Source organism: Mesoplodon mirus, assembly GCF_964341445.2.
Source record: "Mesoplodon mirus genome assembly, chromosome: 13".
Lineage (NCBI taxonomy): Eukaryota > Metazoa > Chordata > Mammalia > Artiodactyla > Ziphiidae > Mesoplodon > Mesoplodon mirus.
Window position 1 is genome coordinate 1,691,531 of NC_138989.1, and position 20,153 is coordinate 1,711,683.

The following is a 20,153-nucleotide window of genomic DNA, read 5'->3' on the forward strand; positions in this document are numbered from 1 at the left end:
CAAGTTACAAGTGATCTGGTTTCTGGGATCATGAGGAGAGCCTGGAGAAGAGGCTGGGCACACTTTTCGCCAGACACAGGGTCTCTGCTTGTGTCAGCCAGGTTCCCCCCTACAGCACACCCACGGGGAATGTCCACGGCATTGTCACAACATGCAGAGTGGGCTGATGCATCTGGGACCCATCCGGACGGAAGGACAGAGGTTAACCCCTGCGTCAACACGCTGCTCTGTGTCCCACCCCCACTCCCGGTCCCCCCACCCCCCACCGTGGGAGATGCCTGAAGATGGCTGTCACACTCATCACCCTCAGGGCGTGAGTTACTTCACGAAGGTGCCAGAGGAAGAGGGAAAAGGTCTGCAAGACGATGTAAAATCTCACTCGGAAACAAAGCAGATGTGTTGGAAGAGGCGGGGCGACGCGGTGGGGAGGCCTTTGATGCCGTGGCCGTCACAGTTTTCAAGGAAGAGTTTCCAGTATCGAAAACAGGTTGGAATTTCGTACCCACACATTTCACAAGCACCTTGGTGCCGTCATCACAGGGTGACCTTTCACAGCCTGTTTCCCAGCTTTCGTTTCGGTTCACGTCTATGACCGAACCCTAGCGTTCCACGGGGTCTCGCCCACACATGGAGTACTAAGGGTCACCCCATTTCCTAGGGGGCTGAGTCCGGGTCCATAAAGTGACATCAACTCAGAAGACACAGCTCTTGCCACCCTTTCCTCCCGGGGTCGGTCAGGACCAGGGTCCTCCCCCGGAGTGGCCCACCACGTGGCTCTGTGCGACAAGGGCGGCCCCTGTGGCGACGGGAAATCACGTACTGCGCTCCCCTGCGCTGTGATCCGCTCGCTAGAAACACGGAAAAGCATGTTAAGTGATGAGGAAGAAACTCTCTGCAGGACGTTAGGCCTTGGGAAACGGTGGCCCTGATGGGCCACCGTGAACACAGAGGAGGCTCAGGTGCCAGGAAAGGGGGCGATCTGAAGGCTGACTTGGAGTCGGAAGAGCCAGCGCTCACGAGGACGGGGCGGAGGAGCTGTCGGAGAGAACACCCCGGGCTACGCGAGCCCCCCCACCCCCCGCACAGACAGGGGCGGGGCAGCAGGTGCCTCCAGCCCAACGCCCTGGGCATCAGCAGGTGCCTGGCATCGGGGGCCCTGCTTCGGGTGGAGTCAGCAGGTGGAAAACATCCTCGGGCACTTCCCCACACGCCCCCAGGGGCCTCCGCCCAACCTCCCCTGCGGGACCCCAACTCTCTGGTCCCAAGTCCCCATCGCGGCGCCCGCCGAGGCTAAACTTCCCTCCTGGTGCCACGGCCCCTGGGTCCTGTGTGCGCACAGTGTGGAGGGTCTGGGGCTCTGCGCACTTGCGGTGACAAAGGGGAGGGACCGCTGTGTGCTCCGCGGGGCCCGTCCCTCGTCGCGTATCAGGCTGCGGGCTCAGCGGTGGGCTCTGTCACAGGAGCGGGTCTCAGGAGAGGATGCTATCACGGGAGGCGGGGGGGAGGGCCGTGACCCCCAGGTCCAGAGAGCGACGAGGAAAGGGTCCCAGCGGCGAAGGCAGAGCGATGCTTGCGTGTTGTCTGCAGCGGGTCGGGGGGTTCTGAGCGGTAGGCTGCCGGGTCCACGGCCTCTCTGCTCACACGGCAGACAGGTCCACGCGGTGCCCGGAGTGGCTGCTCTTGTCCCAAGGGGTGAGCTTGGTGGAGCCTGTACCAGGCCGGGTCCCGTTCATCTGCAGACCACAGAGGATCGAGAAATGGAGACTGCTCTGAGACGGGAAACCCAAGTCCCACAGGAGTGCTGAGAGCAAAGCCTTGTGCCAGAACGCTGCCTGGGGATCCTCCTGGGGGCGGCCCCACGGCTCCCCAGAAAAATGAGGACCCGGAGGGCGCAGTTCTCTCCACCTTCCCTGCACAGGTTCCCCTGCCCCGTGGCTCCCAGGTTCCGGGCACACTCACCCGGGCAGGCATTCATTCATCAATCTATCGTCCACTCTTCATTCACTCATTCATGCCTCTATTCAACCATCCGCTTATTCATTTATTCCTTCGACATTGATTCATCGAGCAGGCTGGGCACCGTTCTAGGCTATGGGATCACACCAATGAACAAAGCCAACCAGACCCTTGCCCCCGGGGAGCTCGCGTTCTAACGGGGGAGGCAGACAATGGCCATCAAGCAAATGAATAAACCAGACAACTGCCAAGAGTAGCAGGCACAGGACGCTGGAATGGGGTGGGAGCACCTTTGCTCAGTGCTGTCCGGGAGGGACTTCCTGAGGATGGGTGCCCTGAGCCAGGGCCTAGCTGACAGGTGGGAGGCTGCAGTGCAGTGGGAACCCAGGACATCACCTGCTCCAGGCTGCCCGGGGGCCCTGCCTGGGGCTCTGCGGGGCGGAGGGATGAGGGACCACTTCCCGCAGGAGGAAGGTGAACCAAGCCCAGTGCTGGAAGGTGAGCGGCTTGTTCAGACCCCTGACCATCCGGACCCGATTTCTCAGGCATCTGTAGGGGGAGGAGACCTGACGTAGAGGCCGGGCTGTGTCCAGTGCCTTTTGTGCCTCTTACAGGACACCATCCGCATGTCCAGTGTCTGCCCCCTGGTCAATTGATCCTTCCATCCCACTAAGTCAACATAAGAAGTGCTGGCCCTGGGACATGGGGCAGGAGGGAGGGCCAGGTGATTTCGTGAGGAGGGGGACCCTGCTGTGGGTGTGACATCAGCTCGTGCCGCCTGCAGGCCTATGTCAGGTGTGAAAGGACCAGCACCCGGGCCGAGTCTCCATCACCCCGACCTGGGCAGCCGTCTGCCCGACACGGATGCTGCAGACGATAGAGCTCGGGGAAGGAGTGAGCGGAGGGCCTGGGGCTCAGGCTTTAAGAGATGCAGCCTCAGGACCACGTGGTCCTCTATAAGACAGAGGCTGCATGCAGCTCAGTGAAGCTGGAAAGCAAGTCCTGGCTGATAAGGACAGAGAACAAGAGGCCTGGGTCAGTGCGGGCTGAGGATGGATGGCCCCCTGGGTCAGCGCGGGCTGAGGATGGACGGCCCCCTGGGTCAGCGCGGGCTGAGGATGGACGGCCCCCTGGGTCAGCGCGGGCTGAGGATGGACGGCCCCCTGGGTCAGCGCGGGCTGAGGATGGACGGCCCCCTGGGTCAGCGCGGGCTGAGGATGGACGGCCCCCTGGGTCAGCGCGGGCTGAGGATGGACGGCCCCCTGGGTCAGCGCGGGCTGAGGATGGACGGCCCCCAGAGCAGAATTGGCCAGCGCAGGAGGGGCGCACACGAGACACCACATGCACTCACGATGTCCGAGCTGAAGGGCTTCACGTTGGCCTGGCGGGTGGAGCTGCTCGTGAGGGTCCAGACCTTGGTTTTATGCTTGAAAGCAGCTCTCACCTTCAAAGGCAGAATGGAAGGCTCGTTAGAAGCAATCTCAGAAGTTGAAAAAGCAACAAGAGGTCATTCTAAAAGGTCCTGAGGAATTTGTGCCGCAGGGTGAGGAGAGGACTCGGAGGCATCAGATCCACAGAGTCAGTGGTTCCGGAGCTGCGCTACGGACGTGTCACTGGTTTGCGTGACAGATACAGGCTGCGTCCCCGCGCTGTTCCCAGCCCTGCACGGGGAGAAAGCTGGACCTGGCCTGCCCTTTGCCCACCTCACAGTGCTGGGTGGGGAGACGGGACACACTCCATGGTGAACAGCCTGGGGGGCCGAGCGTGTGACCGACACAGAAACCACACAAAGAAGTCAATGAAGAAACGCACGCGTGGGGCAGGGCTGTGTGTGGTTCTGAGGCTGCCTCTCCCTCCTGCCCCCTCTGCCACGTGGATCAGACTCAGGCCCTACTTGGGCTGCTACCTGGTCTTTGCAAACACGTGACCTCTCCTCCACTGGCCGCCATGGTCCTGGGCGACTCATCCTGCCTGCCCCTCCCCCCCATCTCCTCCCTCCCCACCTGACCTATCCTCGTGCAAATGGATGGACTCTCCTGGAAAAGCACAGAGGCGGGGGGAGCTTCTGCCCTGTTCTCGGTCACCGTCCCAGAGGCGTTGCCCCAGGACCACAGCCTGGAAGGGACTCCAGTGCCAAGGAACACAATGCCACTCTCACAATTTACAGGTAAAACTTCTCCCACGGACTATGGGTCCCAAGGGACAGGATCTAGAGCAGCTTCCACCATCCCCACGGCCAAGTACACAGCAGGTGCAATGCCCTGGACTGCACCAGGAGGAATGAGCCCACCCCAGGTACCCCAATGCCCTTGGAGGCCACATCATAAAAGTCCCCTCTCTAACCCCTGCAGTCAGGAGTCCTCCATACACCCCGGGCCAGCTTCCTGAATGCCTTTGGGGAGGATCTGCTGGGAGCACATCTGCATCTTACTCTCCCTAATATGCGAGATGCCAAGCAAGGTCCTGAATCTCCAGCTCAGCTATTCCACTCTGTCGCCATCTCCCCTGGTCCTGCAGACAGCCAGCAGTGCCCGTGTGACATCAGTGAAGGAGGATGTGTGTACGTTGCTTAGCAACCGGGATGAGGGAGGAAGAGCTGACAGAAAGCAGCCTCCCTGCACACAACCTGTCACCAATACCAAGGCTTATTCAGGGCTACATTCCCGGACGCCAGCCTGATGCCCAACACTGTTCCTGCTCTCCGTGCCCTTTCAGAAATGAAAAACCAGCTTTATATTGTCACGAAGTGGAGCAGACATACCTCTGAATTCAGGAGACAATGAAACAGGAAGATGAAAAATCCCTGGGGAGGAAGGGGAGGAAAACACAGAATTAGAGCCCCTTGCGTTTGTTACAAACGCTTTCTGAGGGTTCTTTCCAATGCCACCCATGGGCTCTGAGAGTGGCATCGGCACGGCTTGGCGTTGGGGAGCATGTGGGAGTGAGCTGTGACGCTGGACCCCACGGTCTGGAGTCCATAAGCGTGGAACGGCATCCTGTAATCTAACCTAAACACAGGCAGCCGCCGTGACCAAGATACAAAGACAGGTGGACGCCCAGACAGGCTTAACCTCGGAGAGAAGCAAACATGCCGGGGCGGACAAATGGGAGGGCATGAGCGCATCACTAAACCGAGCCCTGGTGTCCTCAGCTGCAAACTGAGGGTGACGATGACAGTGAAAACAGACACAAGATGGGGATCTCCCCGAACACCTAGAGCCTGCCCCTCTGCGTCCGCACTAGACAAACACTTCACGTGAGTCATCTCATTTAGTGCTAAAAAGCAGCCCCCCACAAAGCGTGTCCTGTCACTGTTCCCACGTTACAGAAGAGGAAACTTTATGGGACACAGAGGATAAGTGGGGCTCCCAGGACCTGGGGTGTGTAGGGCTGCAGCCAGGACAGCCTACCTACCCCCTTTCATTATAAACAGCCGGAAGGAAACTATGCGTGGGGGCTTCTTACAAATTAGGAGCCTGACACAGTCACTGGTCGTGAAGACCCGGATGCAGCAAGGACGTCATGGCGAGGGCCGGCGTGGATTAAGCCTCCGGCTCGGTTGCGGAGGCTGTCTATGGCCACGGGCACCCGCCTCCACCCTTCCTCTGGGGGCTTGTGGCTCTGGGGACTCAGACGCTGGGCACCCCAAGTCTCTGGTTTCCAGGCTGTTACCCTTGCTGTCCTTCCACGCAGAGGGCAGCTGAGAACTCAGAACCCAAGGTACCCCCATCACCACCTCTCCACGCCTGGCTCCCTTTCAGGAGCTGCCCACGTGCTGACCGTCTTCCTTTCAGGCCTGGATGCGCCTCCACAGACACTGCCCAGGAGGACGGGGCAGCCCTGCTGTGAATGGGGTCCTGCATAGCCCACTTGCTCAGAGACCCTGGTGCACGCCCCATCCATGCCTGTGTCCTCAGGCCTTGGGGACCCTCCACGCGAGGGGTCCACGAGGTGCATGTGTGGAGGGGACAGAGTATGGGGTCTCCCTCCTGCCTCAGAGGCAACCTGCTCCGCATGTCCACTCACAGAGCCGAGAGTCCCAGCGGGCCCTTACCTGTAAGGAGTTGAATATGGCAAACATGTACTGAAAGACCACAGCCTGGCTGTTGACAGCAAGCACGCCGAAGACCCACGAGGTTCCCAGAATGGGCAGCAGCACGGCCACAGCTTTTGCTGTCAACCTGCGAGGGGAACGGGGAGGGGACAGGCAGGGTGGTCCAGGTGCGAGGCTTCCAGCTGGGAGCAGGAAAGGCCCTGCTGGGGCTTCCCTGATGGCGCAGTGGTTGAGAGTCCGCCTGCCGATGCAGGCGACACGGGTTCGTGCCCCGGTCCGGGAAGATCCCACATTCCGCGGAGCGGCTAGACCCGTGAGCCATGGCTGCTGAGCCTGTGCGTCCGGAGCCTGTGCTCCACAGCGGGAGAGGCCACAACAGTGAGAGGCCCGCGTACCGCAAAAAAAAAAAAAAAGGCCCTGCTGGGAGTGAGACCTGGTTCCTCCCTGCTGGAGGCCTTGGGTCAGGACTGACTACCCGGACGGACAAGACAGGGTCCCTGCAAGGCCAGCTCTGGGCCAAGCAGACAGCTCGGCTTCTGCTGGACTGCAGCTGGCACTGGGCTTCCAGGAGCCAGCGCATCCTCTGGGCACACTCAGGCTGACCACCCGAATCCAACTGGTGGTGATGCTGAGGGAAAAGCTGATGCCAGGTGCCCACAGAGCAGAGCACAGCCGAGGAGTCCGGGGGTAGGAGACACACCCAGCGCCGGAGCACCTGTGACGTCAGCCTTGAGGCTCTCCCTTGGAATGTGAGTTCCGTGAGAAGAAGGATCTGGGTCCCCCAGTGTCTGCAGAGCCCAGAACAGAGCTGGTGTGGAGGCAATGCCCCAGGGGCTGTCTGAGTCCTGGCTGCCTCTGATACGCCCTGCAAATTATCCTATGCTAACTGGGGCCTGGCCTACCCTGACTCAGACAGCTCAGCTCTCCACAGGGCGGTTTCTGCACATAAGCATGAGAGAGACGTCCAGAGATGGATGGGTGCCACGCTGCCCAGCTAAGCAACCTCCAAGGCCCTCATCCCTTGGCACTGTGACCCACACGGTCTCCCTCACTAGACAGTGAGTCCTCTGAAGGCTGGGCTCTGCACCTCTGCAGCCCCAAAGCCAGCACAGCGCCAGGACCAGTGGGCAAGATGAGGAAGAGGCCACGGAATGGATGAAGGACGAGCAAACGGATGACCATGCAGAAGTGCCGCTCAGGGATCCAGCGCCCCCAGGAGGAGGTGCAGTGGCCCTAAGGAGCTCCCTGGTCAGAAGCCCAGGGTCCCGGCATGGACAGCTCCTAGCAGCAAATCCCTAGAAAACCAAAGATGTGTTCCCACACGGCGTCTCTCAGGGAAGCTGTAGCTGCGTGTTTTCATAAAGTCCATACAGTTAAAATCAGACACCTGAATCTGGGGAACAAAATATCATGAATGATTGAGATTCAATCTTTAGATCCTGGAAAACCCATAATTGAAAGGAGCAGCTGCTGAGAAGTTGGTATCAATGTGTTACTTTGAAACGGATGGTTCATTTTTACTTCAAAAATGAAGCAATAAATGATAAAATCTTGGAGGAAACTCCTCTAGTTGAGGCTCTCTGAGGACTTGTTAACACAGACAGAGCAGCCAGGTCCCCTTGTCAAAGGCAGAAGGAGCGGGTCGCTGCAGGAGAGGAGTCCTGGGCAGGTGGGGGACGCCGTCCGGACGCATAAGACTCCCCGATGCCCGCTGCCCTGCTCCCCGGGGGCCGGCATCCACCTCCCTCCCGCCCCTAGGACCTGGATCTCACTTGGGAAAACTGAATGTTCTCTGCTGCTTTCTGGGGAGTCTGGAATCATGACCAATAAATAGAGATGAGAAAGCAGGTGGAAGGCAGCCCTGTTAGGGCTCCTGAGGAAGCATCTCATCGCGTTAGGTCACTGAGCATTGAGCTGCTGGGCAGGAAGGAAAGGACTAGATTGAAACCAGGAGAGTGGGAGCCAGAAGTGTTCCAAGGAGGCTGTGCTGCGTCTTCCTGCCTGGCTCCTGGGGTTCCTGCTTCACCAGCCCAGGGAGGGGACGCTAAGAAGGGAGTGAGGCAGTGACCCAGGGTCCTGCTCGGCCACGTGAAGAAGAGGAGGCGGGGCAGGGAGCGTGCTGGGCGGGGAGAGTCGGGGGTCTGTCCAGAGGGACGGGCCGGACTCTCCAGGAGGTCAGTCCTGGGCGCCATGTCACGTGCAGGACACAGGACCCAGGAGGGCACAGCGGCAGCGCCCCAGCCCTGCTTCTGCGGAGACGCGGAAACGCCCTCGCGATGCACGGCCCCTACCTCCCCCGTGTCAGCCTCTACTTGGGGACCAGGTCCCCACGGAGGGCAGATGGGTCGTGGGCTCAGCTGCCTTTCGGGGCCGCAGTGCGTGATGAGGGGCCGGAGGCAGAGACGGGGGCGCGGGTGTGGGGTGAGGTCCGGGCTGCTCTGGGTGCAGCGAGGCCAGTGGTCCTGTGGGTGCCGGGTCAGACGGGGCCCTGTGCACAGAGGGGAGGGCCTGGGGGCTGAGGTTGGGGTGAGGGAGGGTCAGGCTCCTCCCCAGCCAGGCCCCCGGGGCCGGGGGACTGGCGGCCTCACAGGGCAGCACTGCCTGTTCTCGTTGATGGACGAGGAAGGGAACTGACCCTGACCCAGGAGCATCTCGAAGGTTTCCAGGGGCTGAAAAAGCCCGAGGGGGCCAGAGCCACTTGTCAGGTTAATTTACAGTGTCTGGAATTCATTACAGAATAATTGTCTTATCGAGTTGCTGCTGATATGTTTACTGTTTTCCCTTTCAGATCGGAAGAGATATAGTGTAGATAAAGTAGATAAAGTAACTTACAGAATGCCAGCTGCCTAGGAACTGCACCCTGTTTCTATAGCAGCCCCTAAATTCCCTTTGAGGGGCCACTGCCCCCACTTCCTGGCCCAGTGGTTCGGGAATGCTGATTGTACCCCAGAGCCAGGATGGACCGTGTGACTCAGGCCAGGGTTAACTGGTGATTTCCATCCACTGGGACTGATTTGTGGATGGGCATGAGCTCTGGTCTGAGTCTCGGTCTCCAGGCTCAGGACCTCTGAGACACACTTTCCCATGGACTTGAACCTCCTGTTGCAGCCATTTTGTCACCAGGAGGCAGAGTCCCTCTCAGCGTGAAGCCGACAGAGGGCGTGGAGCTGAGACGTGCGGCAGGAGCTGGGCCCTGGTGATATTATCTGATCTGCTGGACCAAGACATTCTAGACTCATTCCTGGACTTATGGTTGCCTGTGTCGATAGGTACGCCTTGTGCTTTAGCCAGTTTGTGTTGGGTTTTCTGTCACTTGCAATTGGCAGAGCCCCGACAATGGGGTGAAGAAACCCCAGAAGGCAGTGAGTGTGGGGGGGAACACCCCCCATTCAGAGACACCTGCTCCTTCAGAGGAGAACCAGCCCCAGAGCAGGTCAGGAAGTTCCACCCTCCTCAGAACAACCTGTAAGACGGCCGCCATCACCCTCACCACGCAGACGAGGAAATCAGGGCGTTGAGGGGTTGAATAGCTCACAAGGTCCCAGCAGACGGTAGGGCTGAGGCAGGACTGACCCAGGCCGGGCGGTCGGGCTCCAGAACCCTCCTCTGGACCCCACCGCCAGCTCCTCTCACCCTAGGGGTGAAGCAGCCTCTGGGAGAACATCTAATAGACTCCCTTCTTTCACAAATGGGGGCAGCAAGCTGGTGCTGGTCACAGAGACCGATGAGGACGCACGTCTCGAGGACACCAAGCAACCCCAAGAGTGTGACCCTCCCTCCTGCTACCCCCGAGCAGCCTCTGTGGGCAGGGGGCGTGGCTGACAGCCCAGGGTGTCGCTTACTTGAAGGCGCTGGGATCTCCGTGTATCTTGTAGTTGTCGGCGCTGATTTGTGAAATGACCCTGGTCACCGCGATGAGGATGCCCATGTTGACCTGCGTGAGAATGGGAGACAAGGTGAGGGCTGGAGCCACACCAGCAGGACATCCGAGTCCACCCGGCCACTCCCCAGCCAGGCTTCCCAGGCAAACAGGTGGCGTCCCTGGGAGAAATCAAAGCCGTGTCCTTGAACTTTTACCTGCACAGGTCACCTGCAAGACTGCCTTCTGGGAGCCCACATCTGTGCTCCTGAGAGAAGACGGCCAAACCCCCCAGGTGGAGCCCCCAGGAGCACACCGAACCGAAGAAAGCATCCCTCTGCTCGCCACCAAGGCAAGGAGGCTGTGAACCTCAGAACCAGACAGAGCTGCTTCCAGCCTCGTTTCACCATGTGCTCCCTGGGTGTGGCCCTGGGTAACGTACTGAAGTCCTCTGAACCTCAGTTTTTCCACTTAATGAGAAAGAGTAGGAACGCCCACAGTGCAATCTGAGCAGTGGAGCACAGCCTGGCTCTCACCTCCCGCCCACACCCCAGGCCCACGGCTGTGCGTCCACAGAGGCCGCAGCAGAGGATTCTTCATCTTCTGCCCAATGCTTCCTCCTTGCTAGGAAAGCTCCCCTTGGGGGCTGGGGGCTGGGAGGCTCCCGTTGGGGGCTGGGGTCTGGCCGGGGCTGTGAGGGTCCCTGGCAGAGGCTCCAGCACAAAGTGTCCCCTCCCGTGGGCAGCTGTCCAGGGTCCTGAACAGGAGCCTGACCAGGCGGGTGAGAGCAGGGGAAGTGAGGCCCCTCCATCTCCTTCCGCTACAGGGTCCACAGCTGGATTCGGGGCTGGGCTGTGACGGGACCTCTCCCTTGTATCTGAAAAATTCCGAGGTCATTTACAGAGTCGGTGAGGAGTGCCGCTTCATGTGTGAGCCTTCAGGCCTGACCACAGGCAAGGACAAAGGCTTTCCTGGCAGGCCACACGGGGAAAGTGGCCCTCCCCACACAAGACCTGGGCCACAGCAGAGCATCCCGGGCTCTGAAGGGGACTCAGGCCCCTCCTGCCCCGGCCGGCCACGCCGCACACATATCTGCCCTCCTGGCCTGAACGCCCTCATTAGAGGCCTCCTTCTGGGGGCCCAGCCTGGGGCCTTTCCAAAGCATCTCTGCTGATACCCCTTATCTCAGGGGCCTTGCAGACACTTCTCCGCAACCTGCCTCAGTATCCAGCGCTTCCCCCACTCCCAGCCCTGCTCCCGCTTCCTCCTCCCAGCTCCCAGGTCCAAGACTCAGCAGCAGCCTCTCCTTCAGAACCCGCTCAGCAGTAAGGCATCCCTACCCGCGCCGCCCCGTGCGATGGAGCACTGGGAAGCTGGCACCTCTGCCCATTTAGCCCCTTGCTTATACCATCACTATAAGCGAGTAAAGCTTTCATCATTAGTCTTTAGAGCAAACAAAGAACAGATGCTGTCAGTGGGGCCCTTGTCTTCGCTGGCCATCTCCACACCCGGCAGCTGGGCTGCTGACAGGCTGCCTCATTTGCCCCCATTTTCTTGCCTGTAAAGTCAGGATAACGATGGAAGCCTTCCGAGGTCAGGGCACACAGGAGAAGCTGGCAGATGGGAACAGTCGGCCACACCAGTGTCCTCCATGCCTCCCCGCCCTGCACTGGCTGACGGGGTTAGCACCACAGGAAGGCCACACTCAGCAGACAAGAAAGAGGCGGGCCAGCACGGATGCCGGGCTATTGGTGTGACAACACAGGGACTCTTCCATTCAACCAGGTCAGTGACCAAAGCCAGGGAACTAACTGGTTGCCGCTTTAAGAATGGGGATGTCTATTCCAGATGCTGAGGTGCAGTGAAGTCTGCGAACAGCTTGTTCTGAGGTCAGACAGGCGCTGCACCCGTGCGCGCTCGGAAGGAAGCTCGTCCTCACCTCCAGTGACAATAGCTGTGTCATGGAGCTGGGACATGGGGCCCGAGTGGCCAATCAAAAACCACAGTCCCTGCTGCTCTCACCAAGATTCAGCGATTTTTCGTGATTAAATGCTTTTCAGCCTTTGATTTCTAGAGTTCTGAAATGTTTGGGTTTTTTCCACGTATAATTCTTCCAGTAGCTTCTTTGTATTCTAGGGGGAGAACATTTACTGAGGTCCTCCGTGTGCCATCCTGCAAGTCCTGCCTCTTTCACTTTGGGAATTTATATCCTGGGTTCCTCACCCACTGGCCAAAGCTGAAGCCTTGTTTGTAACCAGAAAAGACTGGAAACACTTGAATTGTTTCCAACAGGGAGCAGTTTTGGGGGCTACTGTGGGCAGCCTACTCTGTGGATGCATAATGGACCAAGGCAGCTCTTCCTGTGCTGATGAAGCCAGAGGTCCAGCACACACTGTGTGTGTGGAAAAGGCACAGAATGAGGTGAATATATACTTATATCTGCCTATATCTTCATAGCACCCCTAGGATACACAAGAAGTTAGCATCAGGGGTTGTCTGTTTGGAGGGCGGGTGGAAACCAGGGAGTTAAGAGAGAGACGTGGGCAGAGACTGCTCAGATATATACATTATTAAGCTTTGCTTTCAAATTTTTAACCATGTGTGTTAATGTTTAAAAATCAAATTGCTTAATTAAACTATAAAAGGGAAATAATATCAATCCCTTTTCCTGTGAATGTCTCAGTTATGACCTTGGGCTCAGGAGGAAAACAGGCTTAACTGTGAAGTGTCCCAATAATTCAGGGAAGGGGATGGAGAAGCCACAGAGCCTGGGACCCGGGAGACGGACGCCAGGCAGCCTCTGGGGAGGAGCCTGAACACCCCACGTGACCCCAGAGGTCTCATCACAACCACCTCTCCCTTTGCTGGCTGGAGGCTGACCCGGGATTCTGCCCTAGACCTCTCAAGTGTGACTCCAGGCGATTCAGACGCTGTGATATGGCCACTGAATGGATGATCAGATTATGGCAAATTATTTCACAGACATAGAAATGCTACAAGTGATTAATTCGATTTCAGGTCTTTTGTTATTTCTTGGCCTCCGTATTTAAGAGCCGGAAGGAAGCGTTTCAATAATGTTTAAGCTGCCCATGTGATTGGCGTTACAATTCATCACCATGCCCATGTCTCCAAAGCTTTTGCTGGGGTTTATTTATTTCCCCTCTCCCTCTTTCAGCCGGGGGCCTGTCTGATTTCATTTGGCATGCACGCTTCCCCCCGCGTTGGTAAGACAATCACGTTGGCCACGGCAGAGTGAGAGAAGGTGCAGGCTAACCTCCGAGCCTACATTAATGCGCAATTAAGTGGGAGACGGCAGCTGAGGGTGAACCAAATCTGGCGTTTCGTGAAAATACAAAACAGAAGTGGGCCTGGCCCCCTCACTCCATGTCACTCGCCCTGGCTCGTGCCTGGTGCAAACTGGGAAAGGCCCTGGGGTGAGGCGTTTGTAACGTGAATGTGGGGTATTTCATCAACTAAGTATCTCCGCGTTAGAAGAGCCAACAAGCTACTTATGACAGATGTCAAACCAATAATTCACAGGCTGCATTTCAGCAAAAAAAAAGGAGGGGAGGGGTGGAGGGAGGACATTCACTCAAGACCATGGGGATGTTTGCTGTGGGGAGGGGACGGCTGGGCAGGGCCCTGGGGCTGGAACCACGCTGTCTCTTGACCAGACTCAGGGCCACTCAGGTATTTGTGAAAAATCACTGGGATGTGTGCCACGATTTCACAGTGAAAGGTTATGCATGCAGACACACATAAAGACATAGTAAACGCTTCATGTGTATCTATACCTGTTTCTATGTCCATATAGGTATTTATGGTTCTGTATCTTTATGTCTGTAACTATCATTGTAATTGTACCCATGTCCATATCTGTTCTGAGGAACTGGTAACTGGATCTGTATCTATGTATCTTTATTTAGGTACCTGTATTTGTAGAGTCACACAACTAGCTTGGCTTCTCCCCAGGTGAGAGGAGGATTTTAAAACTCTAGACTCTTTCTCTTCCCGGACTTGGAGGCCTTTTTCCCGGGTGGCGCCAGCACGAAACGAGCCCCCTGGGGGGGCTCAGACTAAGGTGGCCCCTGTGGCCCATGGCGTCCCTGCTTCTGTAAGACCTGCCTGCCCCGTGGGCACTTGTGCACTCAGCCTCACTGGAGTCGCCCAGGGAATGACACCCATGTCCCTTCACAATCGGGGAGAACAGTTTGTGACGGGACGGTTGGTGGAGGCACACTTGGCCGTGGGGTGACAGGGAGGCTGTGAACCGGAAGGGGCTCTGCCCTCCCCCCCCGCCCCAGCGCTGGGCCCACCAGGCGCCACGGTGACAATCCCGTCCCACAGGTTCCCGTCCCTCCAGGACCAACCTCACTGGGACACAGCGAAACCGCACACCCAACACAAACATGCACCTTTCCAAAGTGTTTTAGTTTAAAATGATGCACATGGCATGTGGGTGTTTTTCAATGGATGGGATGTGCAAGCAAGTACCCCCCGGACACAAACCCCTCTCTGGAGAACGCCATCCCGTGTGCATCCACCCAGACATTTCTTTCCCACGGACGTGCTCACGTGAACATGTGCCCGAACAGAGCTTCGCACAGGTTACACAAGGGGGCCAGGCCCTACTTGTGACAGTGAAACCTGCTGTCTTCAGAGTCCCTCTGGGAACAACGGGGCACGACTCAACATGGCACAAGCCAGGGTCCTCAGAGGAAATGAGAAACACGGGACACTTCCGCCCCCGGCCAGCCTGAGCCCTGACAGTCGGAGAGGCTGGGTCTCAGGACCCCTCTGCTGCATCCCCTGGCCTGGGGTCTGCATGCTTTTTCTCTCAAGGTCCAGGGAGCAAACATTTTTGGCTTTTCAGGCCTCCCAGTCTCTACTGTAACAGCTAAACTCAACGGCTGCAGCGTGATAGCCGCCACAGTTTGTAAATAAGTGCCCGGCACCTGGGCGGGATTTACCACAGGAGCCGCAGCCAGCTGACCCTGCACTTGACCGTTTTCAGCGGACACCCCCTCCCCCCAGCCCAGGGCTCTCCGACTTCCCGCAGCCCACCTCGGACTGCACGCCAGCTCCACACCGGAATCACCGGGAGCTCTGAAAGGTCCAGTAAACCCAGAACCTCCCAGGTGGGACTCAGGCAGGAACCGTTCCCAAGCTCCCCAGGGATTCCGTTACTAACAAGTGTGAGAAGTGCAGTCCTCGCAGGTGCGTGGCTGATGTCAGGGAGAGGGGCTGGGGTGGAGGTAACGCCCCCTCTGGAAGGACAGCAGGGCTCCAGCGAGCCTGGAGGACATGGGATGCGGGGACCCTGCTGCTGGACGCCTCGCTGTGGTGGGTGGTAGGGAAGGATCCAGGCAAGGCCGCCTCGGATACGCCACCGTCACTGACCGAAGTCAGAGGAAACAGCCAGCTCACCCGGGGAGTCTGGGAGGGGGCGATGCTGCCGGGCCCTGCAGACCTGGGGGGTTAAGTCAGCACAGAGAGAGAACAGGGAGGAGGACTTACACACTCACTACTCCCTTCCACCCCTCCCACTGTCCGTGCTCTGACCAGGAGGGTTTAACTGTCGGGGGGACTGGTCTGAGCCTGTGTCTCCATCTGGGTGACAAGGCGAGTGGTCCTCCCTGACCCCAGGAGCGGGAAGGGAGGGCACCCGCGGGGTCGCTCACAGGAGCCTCTGTCATCCTGTGAAAGGCCGGGTGGTAAAGTGACTGCAGATGGTCCTCACGCAGCCCTGGGACAGGGAACAGCCTGGAGTGAAAGCTCAGGGACACGTCACCACGACAACGCACCACCTCCCGCAGCTGAAAGCAATTGATGGAAGGACCCGGGGCTGTGCTCAGAGCTCGGAGTTAACGCCAAGGACGGACGCCCAGAGACCACAGTCACGTCCCTTTCCCGACCCGGCAGCCCTTCCTGGAAGGAGATCTTTACAGAACTGGTGTGCCGTCGCCCCGCATAGGCAAAGACTGCAGTCCCCCCTTCCGTCGCACAGGTGACACAGCAGTGTGATTCTAGCCGTCTGTGACGGACAGAGAAGGAGAACATCCCAAGCACCACACGGGAGCCAGAGACGACGAGGGCTCACGGCGTGCTGGGGACACCAGCTCCTGCGAGACAGAAGCACTGAGGGCAGAGGGACAGCCTCAGGGACCCTGAGGCCAGGGCTGGGCCGGCGCTGCCGACAGGAGTGTGGCCTGTGGGGGACGGAGCAGCCGTGCACCCACTGCCCTGCACGAGGGATCGGGGGGTGCACTCCTGGCCCCCGTCTCCTCCCTCCCTCTGAGCCTGGTCCATGTCCATCCGGACTGGCCCCCCGAGGACACTGAGGACAGGAGGGGAGTGATGTGGGAGGGGCACCCAGCTGACACCCGCAAGGCCCCCATCTCCCTGTCGCCCACCCCTCCCACCAGGGCCCTGCGCGGACCCTACAGAGAGCCCGGTGGGCCCACGAGCCCTGCAGAACTGGGAGCACAGCCCCGCCTCTCCTCTGGCACAGAGGCCCGGGGGCTGGGGCCACGGGGACCCGGGAGGCTCGCAGAGCCAGCAGGTCAGGGAGGGCATGCCCCCGTCTCCCGCTTGTCCCCGTGGACGCCCCTGAGCACACGTCACCTGGCAGGGGACCGGCGTGGAGGGGAGCGGAGTCAACGCAGCCTGAACGGGGGAGCGTGTGGGGCTGGCGCCACCGCCCTGCCTCGTGTCCCGAACGGACGACGACACCACGACGATGCCCCCCACTGCCCTTCAGGGAACCCTCTACCAAGAAGATGCTGCTGCACCTCTGCGTGGCCTGAGGATGTCTGAGTGGAATTTTAATTAAGGAGGAAGAAGCCACATCTTTAGGCGTCTTCCCTTGGATACGTTTCTAATTAACCACCAGGGCCCACGGCCTCAGTCAGTGCCACCGAATTTGGAACAAAGTCAAAAGAAGCTTTCAAATCAGCCGTTGGGGAAGGGAGCAGGGGGGTGAGTGACAGGAGGGCTGGCTTCACAGTAGTTAGGAAAGATCCACGTGGAGGGGATGCAGGAGCGGTGGGCTCCAGGGCCATCCACAGACCCTCCAAATAAGTCCCTCCTCCGGCAGCCATCCTTGGCGACACAGAACGTTGGATCTGTCCTTAGGATTGGGAGGACAGTTCATGCGCCACCATAGCTGGGGCACCCGATGGGGGAGGCGACGGATGAGGACACCAAAGGCTCAAGTGTCTCTGGCTGGAGTCCCTTCCCTCACCTTCAGTACCAGGCTCCCCTGGGGGCTCAACACCCTTCAAAGACAGCACCCTCAGAGGCAGTGAGCATGGCCTGGCTCCCACCCTGGAGGTGGATGTAGAGCATATTCTGGGGTCCCAGCCAAGGGTGTGGAGAGTGTGTTTTGTGGATTTGCACAAGGTGGGCAGGAGGGATGGGGGGTGTCCTGCTGTCAGCCCCCAACACCTGTGGGGAGAGATGTCCAGACTGGGAAAGCATGGCGATGCCTCACCTCTGACCAGACCCCAGCCAGGCTCAGCACCCAGGTACTGCCATCCCCCTCTCCCAGGCCCTTTTCCTAGGGCTTCTTGCGGATCTCCACCTCTAGCCCTGAGAGTTCAGGGGGATAAGATAATAAACCCTGCCTTTGGGTAGTCATGTGATTTGGGCCTGACCAATCATCTGCCTCCACCCCAGCCTCAGTGATTGGCTCTGGAACAGACACCTGACCCATGGGAGCCAATCAGAATCTGTCCTGGGGCTTCTGCTGGGACTGCTGGGAACAGTGCCTCCCTCCTTACCCTGAACTGCAGAGCTGGAGGATGTGTCAGGGTACCAGCTCCATCATGTCCCCCCAAGGAAAGCCTGCCTGAGATGGAGCCAGCAAGGAGGCAATGGGACCACGGGCTGAGTAGGAGATGCCTGTGGACATCACTGAGTGCCTGGAACCAGCCATGCCTGATTCCCCTGTTTCCCAGGACTGAGCCTTTTCTACTCAAGGGCACTCAAGCTGGTTTACTAGCACCTGGGGAGAAGGGGGAGGAGAGAGAACAAAAGGAAGAGGGCGAGTGGAAGGATGGGGGGGAGGAGAGGAAGGGGACGCCTTAGACCAGTGCAGCTACCACCACGGGCCAGGATTTTAGGATTCCACTTATTCCCTGCACCTTAATGTGCCCCTCCGTAATAATAGAAATTACCATCTCTCTAAGCAGCTAATTTAGGGGCAAGTAAGGAGAAATTTAATGTAAAAACACATTCAGATCTTAAAAAAAAAAAAAAGATGCTCTATAAATTTGAGCTTTATTATTAACGTTAAATAACTTCATGGGAAACCAAGTATAAGGACCCAGGGTAAGAGCTGTGGCCCAGGCCTGGCCAATCAAGGCGTTCCAGTCCTTTGGCCAATCAGAGCATTTCATTCTTCTGGCCACAGTGAGGGCTGGCCAATCAGAACATTCTGCTTCCACGGGCTTCAGTGAAGGCTGGCCAATCAGAACATTCCGTTCCTCTGGCCAATCAGAGCATTCTGCTCCCCTGGCCTCAGCAAGCGGCCCATGGTGGGCAGAGTTCCAAGCCAAGCCCATCAGAAATGATGAAAATCGATCCCAGGATTTTGTGGGACATGTCGGTAGAACAGTAGCAAGAACCACTAAGGAGGGTTTTTTTTCCCATGGCAGTTATTATAATTCTGTGTGGTCCTAGAGTTTCTTAGCAGCATCTGGGGCAGGCTGTCTAAGAATGGAGCCAACTGATAGGAAAACAGAGCTGAGAGGTGGGGAGCCAGAACCACGTGGAGACGGCCTCGTCCGAACCCCAGACGCACAGCCACGGCAAACGTCCCTGACTGTGAGCTTAGAAATCCCCATTTCTGTCACCCCCTCCGAGTAGGTCCCTCATTATCACAGGAATTCTGTTTTGTGTGGTTCTCAGGAGGCTCTGACGAAAACTCCCTAATGTAGCCTTGGATCCTGCATCTCCCTGACCACGGAGATGTGCACATGAGGAAATCATGGAAGAGCATCGGGAAAGAAAAGAACCAGTTGGGTCTGCACTGCGCGTCCTGGACACACACCCACACCTGCTGCTTCAGCATGAAAAGCACCGAGGGCCTTAAACAGATCTGCATGAAACCTGAAAACCTGCTCAACCTTCCTGAGTATCATTCAGGGAAAGGAGGCTCTGGGTCACACCCCTATGAGGGGCTGTAACAGGACCTGTGCTGCCCCAGCTTAGGACGTGCTCTCAGGGGGCCCCGCTGCACCTCCACAAAGCCCAGGGCTTCCTCCACCCCGGCCCCTCCCCAGCCCAGCTCCGCGCCCGCACGGCAGAGGACGTACCACGATGATGAACAGGGCAGGAGCTACGAAGGCCCAGATGGCACCGTTCCCGAGCGACAGCCAGCAGCTGTGGAAGGGGGCAAAAGGTTACTTCAGTGCATCATCCCACGTCCCAGGGGCCTGCGTCCAGGACGGTACAGGGACACCGTGGGGCACAGTCACAATGACATCGTTAGTCCCCACAGACGTGTCTGTATCCTGTCCATGACCTCACGCCTCCCGCTCTTGGGAAGAATGTTCCAGGTCTGTAGACTGGCTCGGTGAAAAGAAGGCTTTTACAGGTCACCTGGTTAGTGGAAAAATTCGCAATCTCTGAAGAGTCTAGTCAAAATCCAAAGGAGGTTTTAATTTTATTACGAGAAATAAATAAATGGGCTTTTGCCAGGGGCTGGCTTCCTTCCAGAGCATTTCAAATACTGACTTCACTAGTGACTTCTGCAGGGGGTCAAGGAGTGAGGAGGCATCACGTGACACAGCACGGACCACCTTCATCTTCGCATCAGCTGTCAGTCAGTTCCACCTCCCGGCACTGCCATCCCCCGACCCCGCTCCACAACCGAGACGAAAGGTCCCAGGGGATCCCAGCCACGGCTCTGATTTCCAGAGAAGCCTCATCTGGGAAGTAGGGTCCAGTATGAGGATATGAAATTGCTCCTGGTTTACGAGACATGATTCCAGGAACTCAGGCAGGACTACCATCTTCCTCTCCAGAGCATCAGAACCGCCAAGAGCCCGGGGTCCCTGAGACACGTCACCTCCCTGCATCTGGGGGCAGCCCCGGGGGCCTGGCACACCTGCCAGGATCTGGTGAGGCGCGTGGCGCATTCTCACAGACACAGGACGTGGACGTCCCTGCGGGGCCGCCTGGTCACTCACTCACACCTGCTCACCCAGCGCAGCCCCGACAGCACAGCATCGCCCCCCATAACCCCACGGCGCCCCTGAGGCAGGCGCTGTGATGACCCCA

General features: G+C 58.3%; 1 protein-coding gene across 2 annotated transcripts in view; it reads right to left on the minus strand.

Moving 5' to 3' along the window:
• Window positions 1-244: 244 nt before the first annotated feature.
• ADGRD1 (adhesion G protein-coupled receptor D1) overlaps window positions 245-20,153 on the minus strand; it is a 145,125-nt gene continuing 125,216 nt past the window's right edge. For both annotated transcript variants that reach the window (XM_082640016.1, XM_082640017.1), the window contains 6 exons: window positions 19,187-19,253; window positions 9,853-9,944; window positions 6,011-6,137; window positions 4,718-4,759; window positions 3,308-3,400; window positions 245-1,733 (listed from right to left, as the gene is read on the minus strand). In XM_082640016.1, coding sequence (XP_082496142.1) covers window positions 1,638-1,733; window positions 3,308-3,400; window positions 4,718-4,759; window positions 6,011-6,137; window positions 9,853-9,944; window positions 19,187-19,253 — 517 coding nt within the window. In that variant the 3' untranslated portion in view covers window positions 245-1,637. The remainder of the gene's footprint in view (window positions 1,734-3,307; window positions 3,401-4,717; window positions 4,760-6,010; window positions 6,138-9,852; window positions 9,945-19,186; window positions 19,254-20,153) is intronic.